Source organism: Littorina saxatilis, linkage group LG13, assembly GCF_037325665.1.
Source record: "Littorina saxatilis isolate snail1 linkage group LG13, US_GU_Lsax_2.0, whole genome shotgun sequence".
NCBI classification, from domain to species: Eukaryota; Metazoa; Mollusca; class Gastropoda; order Littorinimorpha; family Littorinidae; genus Littorina; species Littorina saxatilis.
The window spans coordinates 15116403-15129674 of NC_090257.1; the positions used below are offsets into that span (position 1 = coordinate 15116403).

The window sequence follows — 13272 nt, forward strand, 5'->3', positions numbered from 1 at the left end:
CGTACAAGTGTAGGAGGACCTATTGCCAGCAGCTGTTGCTTCCTCTTTGACAACCAAACGGAATTGCCAAGAAGAGGAACAGCATATCCGGCCGAAGCCGGATAGCAGCCGCCGAAACCGTCAAAAGCCGAAACGAAGACTGCATAGACTGAGGCCGGAAGCCATAAAGCCCGGAGGCCAGTCTGCAGTCCATCCAGACGCCGCGGCCGTAGCGTACGCGTGTAGGTGGACCTATGCTTCCGGTTGAAACCGGACACGCAGCCGCCGAAACCGCCGAAAGCGGAAACGAAGACTGCATAGACTGAGGCCGGAAGCCATAAAGCCCGAAGGCCAGTCTGCAGTACATCCCGTCACCGTTGACAGAGCAGACGCGTGAGGGAGGACCTATGTTTCCGGCCGAAACCAGAAACGCAGCAGCCGTAAACGGCAACCGCTGCTGGTCAACAAAGTCCGTGCCCACGGGGGGAAACGACGGTATTGTCAGCCAGTAGAACGCTGTTGCTCCCTCGCAGGCGTCCAAAAGGAAGGCTCGACTGAGGGACAGCGTATCCGGCCGAAGCCGGAAGTGCAGACACCGCAACCGCCGAGGGCGGAAACGATGAATGCAAGAACTGCGGCCGGAAGCCGTGAAGCCCGGAGGCCAGTTCTCGGTCCACTCGTCACTGCAGCACTGAGGGCGGGCAAGTGAGAGCGGACACCGACGCTGACTGACAAGACGCCAAAAGGGGAATTGTCGCCAGTAGAAAGCAGGGAGTGACCCCGCGCCAATGAACTGTCTCCCGGCAGGGAGTGTCCAGACACCTCACGAGGGCTGTAGGACCAGTTCGACTTACCGGTAACGCCACCAGCGGAAGTGGCAACTGACCAGGCAGGAACCTACTCCTCGGAACCGGAATGCACCGACCAGGAAGCCAGGAAACGAACATCCTCCACGGCCGGCAGCATGACGCTGCAGAACGCCGTGGAGCGCCGCATCTCTCTCCCATCAAACTCCGAAACTCCGAAATTAAAGATTTCAAGAGAGAGGACACCAACGCCCTCTCCCACACAGAGGGAGAAACAGTGAAAAGTGACAGACTGCTAAAAGCAGAAAAAGATCACAGACAAAAGAGAGTTGCGGACTAAAAAACATCCATCACATGTTATGAAAGAGCAGGAAGACTTAGGCTTACTAGCCTTAAACGTCTGCCTGCAACACCAGTTATCAGAATCAGCCAAGCTGACTGACAACAGCAAACAAAACACAAGACAAAAAATTACTGAAAAAACGTAAGTCCAAAACAGACAGACAACTCAGTAACTACAAACAGTTCAAAGAACAACAAAGCTAACCAAGCTCGCAAACTACGGGAGTAGGCAAGCACAGGTTAAACACCACACATATCGAAGTCAGCCAAGCTAACTAAAATACAAATGGCGACAACGCAACACAGCCACTGATACTACAAGTCCGAAAGGACAAAATACCAGTAGCTACAAAAGCGAAAAAGTTCGTAAACAACAAACAAAACAAGAACGAGCTCACCAACAGGAGCCCGCACGGGAGAAAGACAGGTAAAACGTGGCCGGCAAGTGAAAGACTTCACAACAGGCAGCCACGGGAGCGAAAATTCAGACACACCCTCTCTCTAGGACGCTGAAAAGTCGTATGATTGGGCCATGTGCTCATGGAGGAAGTGATGTAGTATCCACCAATGGGAGGTAACTCCCAGGGTACTGGCTTATTACCAGGGCTGTTTTAAGCCTTTTTGGTGATGGGGTTGCTTCCCTTTAAATTGTTAGACGGGTAAGCGGTTTCAGTACCTAGCATCTCAGACTGTGTCAAATGCTATATGTGATTGGGAGTAAGAATATGTAATTTAATTGTGATTTCAAACAGGAGTTCATTTTACACAAGTGAGTTTTATTTTATCATATGTGTTCTTTTACCTAATTTCATAACACTCATGTGGACTTACTGACATGGTAACACACATGAGCCTTGTGCAAGAATGACAATATACCTCAGTCACAAACAGCGTGTGCATGCACACAGAGTTTTGCAACTATCAGAATATGCAACTATCCCTCTCTCTCTCACACACACACACACACACACACACACTACCACATCTCCATTCTAAAACACGTCACGTTCCAAATCAAAAGACGACATTCTATTTTCTTACGTCACTATTCTTGGTTTACGGTACCATTCGGCGGCTTTGCTACGAGTATGGCATAGTCTTGGTTTGCCGAGACCTTGCACCGTTCTATCAGACTGCCTGGCTGGCTGTTGCACCGCGAATTCCTCCCACCGCCAAGTCGTTTTTTTGTGATTTATTTCGCATTTAGGTCCCAGGTAACATTATGAAGTTTTAATACGATCAATCGGACCTATTATCAAGTTAGTGTATCAACTTTTGAACGAACTGCGCCCAGTAGTTTCCCAGCAATAAGCTGTTAAGTCGAGACACACAGACAGACAGACACACAATTAAAGTCTGCTGGACCCTTGTACTAGCGTACTCGGGGATAAAGTGGGCATATACCCGGATGTCAAGTGATCGCCCGGATGTTAATTCCGGACTATTTCTGGAATCCTATCTATTACGGGCAGTACTCTTCTTTTTTTTTTTTTTTAAATGATGGGTGCGATAACTCTAACCCCCCCGGGGCTAGGCACCTGTTAGGTATGGTACAGTATGTGCACTTAAATGGAAAATTTCAATAGTACATTTTCATTTTATTAATATATACATAAAGAAAAAAGCCAAGCACCCCCCGAATGAATTTGTGATAATAATTGAGTCAAATTTGTTTTACCATTTTTTTTCTTCGTAATGACATACATGGGTTTCCATAATAAGGTTGGGAAGTTCACGCGTCAAGATTGTGTCGCCACTGCCTGTGAGAAGCACGTGCAGCATGCAACCCATGAATGTTAAAAAAGGCAGTATGCTCACGCTGCAAATTTCTGTATTTAACACTGGGCGACGACAATTTGCAAACATTCTCTGTGAACATGGCGAGAAGACGATTATCAGAGGCGATCCGATGGCAGATTATAGGAATGCATGCTACAGGAGCATCCTTCAAAGCGATTGGTCGTCAACTTGGCTACCACTACACCGTCATCAGCCGTTTGGTACGCAAACATCGTCAGACTGGTGCTGTGAAGGACCGTCCACAGTCAGGGCGACACCGTGTGACGTCAGAACGTGAAGACCGAGCACTTCTCCGAATAATTCGGCGTGAGCCATTTTCAACGAGTACCGTCCTGAAACGAGCATGGCTTCCAAATCGACATCTGTCAACCAGGACCGTACGAAACCGCTTGAAAGCTGCAGGAATGGCAGCCCGAAGAGTCATTAAGCGTCACCGACTGACAGATGACCACAAGAGAAGACGCTTGGCATGGTGTCTGGCACGGCAAAGATGGAACCTGAGAACGTGGAGGAGGATCCACTGGTCGGACGAAAGCAGATTCCTTCTCCATGTCACTGACGGCCGACTGAGGGTATGGAGGCACAGGAACACGGCCTATACACCCAGGAACATCAGACAAACTGTTCCATTCGGTGGCGGGTCAGTCATGGTTTGGGGTTGCATTTCCCATGACTACAAGCTAGACCTTGTCACCATACGTGGCAACCTCACGGGTGATCAGTATATGCGACATGTCCTGGAACCTGTTGTCGTTACTCATTTTGACAACCACCCACTTGCCACAAGACCCGTGTACATGGATGATAACGCCAGGCCTCATCGATCCAGGGCAGTAGTGGACTACCTCCAGAACAACGCTGTAACAACACTCCCATGGCCGGCAATGAGTCCAGATCTTAATCCGCTGGAGCATGTTTCGGACATCCTGGGGCGTCGTATACAAGCTCTGCAGCCTCCTGTGCAGACATTGCGTGAATTGGAGGCAGCTTTGCATCGTGAGTGGTTGCAAGTGACCCGTGAACAGATCCGACGTTTGACTGGAGGGATGAGACGCAGGGTTGACGCCGTCATCCGGGCACGCGGGGGTTTCACTCGATATTGAACTTTTGAATCGCGTATGCCATCTGAGCACTCTCAATTACATTTTTTTCATGACACATTTACCTAAACCTGTCTTTTTCAGCTTGCAGCTCCATACTTATCAGAGGTACTGTTTTAGGGTTAAAACGTCACTTTTTGGCAAGGTACCAAATCACGATTAAAACCAATAAAAACTGGAGTTTTCTTGTGTGATGTTATTTCCAAAGAGTTGCTCTTGTCGATAACATTTGTCAAACCGAGCTCCTGAACTTACTGTTTCCATACCAGAACTTTAAAAATCAGTCATTGCGAAATTGAAGGGGGGTGCTTGGCTTTTTTCTTTGTGTATACTTACCCAATTCTCATAAATGCATTGACTTCAATCTCACATGCTAGATGTCGAAAAACTACTCAAATTACCTGCCCTTGCAAGGGTGGTAACCAAGCTAAAAACAGACGCCATAGCCGTTGCTATGCCCTGTCCCACCTGGTTACCCATAACCCACCGCGCACCACGTGAGCGCCGGCATCCGGAATAATCATTCGAGATTTCTCAAAAACCCTTAGGAAATTAAGTAGCGGGGATGGATGGGAGGGTATTAACTATGAGAATTGGGTAAGTATATTGATCAAATGAAAATTTATTATTGAAATTTTCCATTAAATTACATATTCTTACCCCAATTCTCATAAATGCAGATTGCTCCTAAAGGCGGAGGGAACTTACTTATGTCCCTGAGAGAACCTGTCCTGCAGAAACTAACGAGGGCAAGGAAATTGCCTGCATCAAGTTAAGAGCAGGAGATGTCCAGGAGGTAAAAAATTAATGAACATGTCATCAGACCTCCAAAGAGCTGTTGGCAAAACTTCGCATAGGCGACAGGAACACCACCAGCGAGAGAAGAACCCAAGGCTCTGAACTCCTAAACACCTGTAAAGGAACAGAGGCAGGACTGAACGCCCCCCCCCCCCCCCCCCCCCCCCCCTGTGTTCAATACGCCACCACTCATAGGACTGTCCTATGAAAGTAGCAACACCTTGTGAGAGTCAATTAAGAGAAGCCTCTTTCACCTATAGTGTAAAGAGATAAGAACATGAGCTTTTGGCTCTTAGTTCCAATTGACTGAGCGCAAATCAAAAAAGTATTTTAAAACTCTAACCAGACAGTTAGAAAATCCAAAACGCCCGGAGTGAGAATCCTCCCGAGAGGAGGGAATTAAACACCAGAGGAGATTGATCAGGTTTCTGATTCAAGGAAATCTGGCCGAAAAACCCGTGAAAAAACGGAACTATAAGCTCCAAGGCTACATCCTCCGGTAAACCCCAACAACGCATGTGCCTCACTGCCCTTCGGGGCTGAGACCCAGAGTAAGAAGAACAAAGTCCTACGCGTTAAACAAGGGGACGCCTCCAAACCTCTTAAAACAAGGTCCTTTGATCATGCCCGCAAAAGCGCCATGAACATCAGAAGAGAGGCCTAATTGTTCCAAAGTAGCTGAGATAGCCGAGACGCCGGAACCTCCAAGAAGAGGCCAAGCTGCCCAGAGCCAAAAAGAAACAGAGGTGATTAACCACCTGAATTGAGAGAGGGGCGCTAAGGAGTTGCACCCCCGCTCTATACGCCAATTGCAGGGTCCCCACTGGTTTTTAGAAACAAAATTCCATGACTTTTCCATGACTTTCCATGAGCCTCAATAACATTTTCCATGACTAGATCCACAGGTCGCCATTTCCGAACACGCAAACTTTTTACGTCTTGTCACTGCCAGTTTTGACACTGGCTTGCTTTGCACTGAATTTGAGTCAGTTTCTACGCAGTGTCTCTTCGACAAGCAAGTCAAGCATTTGCTACGCAGGCAGATTATCGGTAATGTTTGCTGGTCCTGTCATTTCACTAAACTGGACCAGCCACTGTTTGTATCCATCTGCACTTTCGTAAATTCCGTTTCATAACCGTCACTAACACTGTGACTTGACGAACTGTCATTTTTTTCACCGCGATACACAGTTCATTGCGAAGATCTTCCTTGGTAATTCGTTCCAATTCCGCATACTTTTTGTTGTCAAGAAACAACTCGAAAGAAAGCTGGCGTGCTAAAGGTTAATTTTTTTCTTTCTTATTTTTGTTAAATTCCATGACTTGAATTGAAATTCCATGACTTGAATTGAAATTCCATGACTTTCCAGGCCTGGAAAATTAAAAATCAAATTCCATGACTTTCCAGGTTTTCCATGACCTGTACGAACCCTGCAATTGGCCAAGGAGGCCAATGAGGGGCATACACAGAGAAAGTGGAGGACCTATGTGCTTCATGCACCAAGACCAGAGTCAAAACCCACGATCTGTAACACAAACAGCACAACCTCCAGCCCTGTATGCAGATGGCCCAACCCGTGTGCAAGCCCTGAGAGGTCCTGCTGAGCGAGTCGGCCAGATTATAGAGCCGGCCGGGGAGATATTCCCCTGAGAAATTGATTTAGTGTGAAAGAAACCAAATCAGAATCCCGTAAACTCTGTCTGACAGGGAGTGAGAACTTGCTCCTCCGTGCTAGTTCACATAGGAAGCAACAGAAGTATTGTCCGTATGCAACCGGACATGCCTGTATATAGCCAAAAAGAAAGGCTAGTAGACTGAGAGCTACTGCTCCTAACTCCGGGCAATTGAGATGCCCAAGGAGTTGAGTCTACATCCACAGCCTCAAGACTGTAATTGCCAATGTAGGCTCCCATCCAGACAGAGACACATCCATGAAGCGGTCTAAGTCCGGGGAGGAACAAAGCTAGGGAAAACGCCCTGAGCGATCCAATTGGATTCCATGCAGCCACCTACTCGCGTGGAGGAACCCACCCTCTTGTCCCAGACCTGTGAGGCCGAGTCCCAAAGAGACTTGAGGAAGACTAGAGGGCCAGCATAGCCATCGATTCCGTCTGACCGAGGATCAAGGTTGAGGACCTCGCAGAGGTCTGCTCTCGTGCCAGTCTGGCAGTGATAAGAGCCTAAAGCCTCTCTATTCTCTCCTGTGAAGGACGAACCTTCCAAGAGACAGTGTCGAACGGCATGCCCGGGTAAAAAACCTGGGATGGGGACAGCTTGGATTATGCCTGGTTTACTGAGAACGCCAGGCAAAAAGCCTGGTTCAACACCATCTGAAAGTGCAGCTGGCAAGCTGATTGACTCTGATAAAAGATCAACCAGTCCCCGAGGTCGTCCAGAGACGAATAGCTCTCCAGAAACGGAGCCACTTCCTGTCTGCAGGAACGCATAAGGAAGGCTCGTGTGAGAGCACAGAGGAAAATCTCAGCCAAAGCTGATACCTCTAGACCATGCCGTCCCACCTCCTCCGGAGAGGGAGGAGACACTGAACGAAACACCCACTTTGTGACCGGGAGCGCATCAATGCGCTGCTATTTGTCCATGAAGGAAGGGCAAGACTGAGGCTTCTGAGTAGGTTTTAACAAAAACCCAAAAAAAGCCTGACCCTTGCTTCCTGTAACCGGTGTGAAATCAAACCCCTTGTAAAAGAAGGAGATCACACCTGGTGAAGACAGTGTGGGCATAGAACATCAGTGACGAACTCATCTGCTCGGTGATGACCCTAGCCAGAGCTGCCAGCAGCATGGCTACGGCCCTATCCGAGGCATCCTCCCTAAACCAAAAAGAGTCCAGGGAGGATAAGATGGCTCGTATGAGAGCACAGAGGAGAGTCTCAGCAAAAGCAGATAACTCTAGACCATGCCGTCCCACCTCCTCCAGAGAGGAGAGGGAGGAGTAACATCACGAAACCCCACGTTCCCTGTGGTCTATTTGTGAAGCCAGGAGACTAGTTCCGGCGGAGCGGAAAAACTAGCCCTTGGCAACGAAAATGTCTGGATCAGATCCTGAGATTTGACATTCAAACCTATCTTATTCCGCACTAAAAGTGAGAACGAAGCAGCCTGAAACCCAGAAGCCAGCCACTGGCTAGCAGAAGGAGGAGCAGGACCATGCGCATGAAGCAGCAGGAAAGGTGTAGGCTGAAGACCACTACCCTGAGGTGCGGGTCAAGCCAAGAGCTGCGACATGTGGTAGGCAATCACCGGAGACTCGGCAAATCGAAACGATTGCGAGTAAGCCCGCGTAAACCCAAAGTCATCCGCGGAAGAGGGAGGAAGAGAGACACCCTGCTCTGAATCCGCTACCTCATCCGGGAAAAAGTAAGCTGCCACAGCAGCCGCTTTTTGCATAGCAAGCCCACAAGCAGTAAGCAGCGCTACACACTCTCCCTCCTCAACCGAAGAGTCCAAATCCCAACCAGCAGTTGTGTCAAAACACAAAAGGAGGGGAGACGGGGGAGGCAGCGCACTAAAACTCCTGCTGATAACACCGCCAAGAGTGAGAGTGAAAAGCGTGATCAGTCTCTGCCTGCCAACCCAAACCGCCCACCTGACGTGAGGGGGGAGAGGGGTTGGTGGTTGGCACAGCGCCCTGCCGAGAAGGAGGGAGAGTGGGGGTATGAGACAAAGCCAAGCCCGGCCAGCAGTACCCCACCCGCTGTGCGAGAGGAGCATCCCAGGGCTGAGAACCAGTCTGCCTGGTTTGAGCGCCGCTGCGTCCGAGTGGGGAGGGGGGTGGTTCGACACAGCAGTAACCCCTGGAGGGGGGAAAGACTGAATGAGACGCAACCGTAAACGGCCGTCCCCCATTCGTCCACCTGCTGACGTCCTGTAGCCCCACCACTCACCCACCCCGAGGAGGGGTGGGGTGACGGATGCTGGCTAACACAGCCCCCTGCCCCAAATGGGGCAGAGGAGGGGTATGTAACGTAGCCTGGAAATGCCGTACGTGGCACCCCCGCTGTGCTGACTGGCTTAAGCCACACCGCGCCCCAGATGGGGAGGGGGGTGGTTCGTCACAGCAGTAAACCCCTGGAGGGGGGAGAGACGGGGTGAGAGACGAAACCGTAAACGGCCGACCCCCACCCGTCCACCTGCTGACGTCCAGTGGCCACACCACCCGCCCACCCCGAGGGGGGGCGGTTGCCGGGCAAGCACAATAGAGGCATAGACTAGAAGACAGTCCAACAGCGCCCACCCGATCCCGCCCAGAGGGCGGGAAAGGGTGGGCCACCGTCACAGCCCCCACCCGATCCTGCCCTGAGGGCGGGAAAGGGTGGGCCACTGACACAGCCCCCTGCCCCCATTGAGGCAGAGTGGGAACCAGCCCAGGCTGTGATTTACCGTGCCCCCCCACTCCCCCTTCCAAACGGTAAGGGGGCTGCATGCCCGACTCAGCTGTGACTCAACTCTCACAGCTGCGACTCGATTCAGCTGTGACTCAACTCTCCTGAAAAGCAAGGAGAGCGGGCAGAGACAGGCGGGGAGCAGGCCCCCTCTCCCAACGGAGAGAATGCTCGTGAACAACCCAGTACTACCAGAGGCAGAAAGGGTTGAACCAAACTGGCCATTTGCACCAGACCACGGTGCGAAGCAGAAACACACACACACACCCCCCCCCACCACACTGAGAAATACCGGAGGTAATCAGAGTGGTCAGAGGCAGGTAGGGTGCTCGCGAACAACCCAGAGCCACCAGAGGCAAAAAAGGGCTGAACCAAACTGGCCATTTGCACCAGACCACGATGCAAAGCTGCCACAGTGGGCGGGCCGATCATGCCTGAAACAGCTGAGAAATAAACACATCGTTAAGTCCCCTGAAACTGGAAGACACTGACTGGTTCTCCTTAATAGGAGAGGAGGGCTGGGAAGAAAAAACGAAACCTTATCCGCAGGAACAGCTACTACAAAAGCAGTACTACTCGAAGGGTCGACGACCCGCACAGAGGTTTCTAAAAAGGGCTAACAGCCTTATTCACTTCCTGCCTAGCCCTAAGTTATTGCTTGCTATCGGCCATCTTGTAAATGGCCGAAATCGTAGTCCACCAGAAAAGTAAATTTCTGAAGCGGCTGTAAACAAGCAGCTAACAAACAACAATTCAATTCAATAAAAAGGGCAGGTCTCACCAAGCCCATAACGTCACAAAGACAAGGGCCAGGGAAAGCCAAGTGAGCAGACGCATTTCGCACGTCTGACGTGTGTCGTCGAAAGTCGAGAATGATTATTCCGGATGCCGGCGCTCATGTGGTGCACGGTGGGTTATGGGTAACCAGGTGGGACAGGGCATAGCAAAGGCTATGGGGTCTGTTTTTAGCTTGGTTACCACCCTTGCAAGGGCAGGTAATTTGAGTAGTTTTTCGACATCTAGCATGTGAGATTGAAGTCAATGCATTTATGAGAATTGGGGTAAGAATATGTAATTTAATTTGCATTTGCACAGCCACTGGCTCTCTACATAATGCACATGAACACATTTTGCAGGTGCTTATTACCTCTCCCAGGCAGAGTGTCCCTGACAGACCTCCATTTAAAAGCAACAAGAGAACCGCATATCTTCCAGGTCAGCAGCACAGTCACAAGGATGACCCCAAACAGGACTGAGGGAACCACAATGAGTGGAATATATCTCTGCCATCGCTCATCGGTCTCTGAAAATTACAAACATCAATCCATAGTGAATGTGAAAAGAACTCACAACTTGTTTACAGCAACGGAGTCACCAGAATACATACAGCCTGTGCTCACAACTTGTTTAGAGCAACAGAGTTTCCAGAATACAGCCTGAACTCACAACTTGTTTAGAGCAACGGAGTTACCAGAATACAGCCTGTGCTCACAATACTGGCCAAGTACTGGCTCGCTACATGTAGGATATTTCCGTCTGATGTCACAGACTTTTCACATGTCAGACCAGCGACTGAAGCAAGATACTTGGAACAAAAGTTCCACTGTTACTATGATTTCCTTAGACAGATGAATACAGAGTTATTTTATTATACACTGCAGGTCTTTGTTGGCTCTTAATGATGAAACAAAGTCTAGTCAAAAACTCTTCATCTTTAAAATGGAAAATAATGTCCGGTACCTATTTTAGACAAAGTGAGGTTGAATCCAGCAAGAGGCAAGTCTTTCATGTGCAGCGAACAGATGAATACTCTGTGAAAATCTCCCTCTTTCACACCACGAATGATAAGTCTTGCTGTCTTTTTTGTTTCATCTTGGCTGCAAACATAAGCAATCAAAAATTTTATATTTTTAAAGACCATGTATTCAGCTATAATTTTTGAGAAAGCCTCATATTTTCACATTCACACAAGCACACAAACACACACACACACACACACACACACACACACACACACACACACACACACACACACAGCTGGTAAGATAATCCTACTGTTAAATACATAAAACAGCAAAATAGGAAACAAGAAGACACCTGATGGATTCTTGAATCCTGTAGTGTCCCTGGCTCCCCTGGCTCAGGTCATGCAGGTTACCATGTTCATCCAGGTATGACCACCACGCCTCAGTGCTGCTGTCTACAGCCCCATGGCAGCCAAAGTCACCTTGACACACCTGACTGAAATCCTTGCCCACTGACGTCTGTGCATCACTAGGTGTACTGAATGTGATATTTGCGATGTTCGTTTCACAGCCTGTAAGGTGTCAGCAAACACAAAAGGAAACCTGTTTATACAATAAGAAAAGAACGAATGACATACTAAATACATGTAAATGACAGAAGTTAGGAAACAGAACGCTTAAAGATCTTGTCAGGTAGATGCTCTAACACTGAATAAGTGGGTGTTGTTTATCTTTAATTTCGTCTAATCTAATAAGGAAACTAAAGGTTAAAAGTAATGTAACCGAGTGCCAAAGCACAACAATCACACGACCTTCCGATTAGGAGGCCGATGTCTTATCCACTATGCCACTGCGCCTGTTAACTTTTACTCTGATATTATGCACACTTAACAAGGAAAACACAGTAGCCAAATTGGCTCTAGATGTCTCACCCACAACAAGCAGAGTGAAAGTTCTGTTGATAGTGGACTTTTCATCAGTAGCAGAGCAAAGGTAAATGCCTGAGTCAGTGATTGCATCACTTTCTTGAAATTCCAAAGTCTGCCCATCTTCACTGGTGTGGCGATAGTTCCAGGCCGTATTGTAATCACACTCAGATTTGGCTGTCTGCAAACACCACGTGTTGTTTATCCACTGCAACACAAAATAAGTAAACTCATAACAACTAGATGGGTCCATTTGTGGGTAGATCGTTGCATTCAGGCTGTTTATGTAAGAATAATTACACTGCTGGAAAGACCATTCCCCTACAGAATGCAAGAAACAGCTTGATTTTCCATTAGATAGTGTCTGCATGAGATGCTTCAGAAAAATCCTTGGCATTTCCTACACAGAGCACAACAGTAACGAAGAAGTCTTCAGAACCATCACTCAGCATGTGGATCACTATGAAGACCTGCTGACCACCGTCAAGAAGAGGAAGCTGCAGAACCATCACTCAGCATGTGGATCACTATGAAGACCTGCTGACCACTGTCAAGAAGAGGAAGCTGCAGAACCATCACTCAGCATGCGGATCACTATGAAGACCTGCTGACCACCGTCAAGAAGAGGAAGCTGCAGAACCATCACTTAGCATGTGGATCACTATGAAGACCTGCTGACCACCGTCAAGAAGAGGAAGTCTTCAGAACCATCACTCAGCATGTGGATCACTATGAAGACCTGCTGACCACTGTCAAGAAGAGGAAGGTGAGATGGTATGGACATGTAACAAGAACAAGGCAGGCTCACCAAGACCATGAACCTCCACGGTACGGTGCAGGGAAAGAGAAAACAAGGAAGAAAAAAACTTTGCGACAACCCTGAAGATTCCCCACAACCGACAAAGGTGGAGACAGCTGGTGGAGCGCTCGTCAGTGCAATGCCCCAACAACCTTGGCAGGTTATGCTATCAGTGAGTGAGTGAATGTCTACACAGTGGACCTGAGACTGCAGACACCCCCCAAAATCAAATTCACACACTAAAATCGACACAAATTAACTCATTCGGGGCGCGTCTAAATTGTCCCTCGTGTTCCTTCCCGGCGCACAATTTTGACCCATTTAAAAAAAATAATAAAAATCAACAACACAAAATAACCTTACCTACCTTACATTTTTGCAAAGTTTGAAACTTGCTCGTTTAGAAAATATATGAAACATTTGAAAGAACATACCTTTTGTTGTCTTCACATCCAGTCAAACTACCTCTTTGAAGCAAAAAAACAAAAACAATTTCTATGTCATGGGTTCATCATACACAATATGTCATGATTGACACTTTCATTGTCCGAATCATCACCCAAATCATCGTCCA

General features: G+C 48.4%; 1 protein-coding gene across 2 annotated transcripts in view; it reads right to left on the reverse strand.

Annotated features, from left to right (window-relative positions):
- The window catches only part of LOC138983688 (uncharacterized), a 48619-nt gene that overhangs the window by 15393 nt on the left and 19954 nt on the right, over positions 1-13272 (reverse strand). For both annotated transcript variants that reach the window (XM_070356976.1, XM_070356977.1), the window contains exons 4-7: positions 11906-12107; positions 11326-11545; positions 10969-11105; positions 10376-10531 (exon numbers count right to left, since the gene is read on the reverse strand). In XM_070356976.1, the coding sequence (XP_070213077.1) occupies positions 10376-10531; positions 10969-11105; positions 11326-11545; positions 11906-12107 (715 nt within the window). The remainder of the gene's footprint in view (positions 1-10375; positions 10532-10968; positions 11106-11325; positions 11546-11905; positions 12108-13272) is intronic.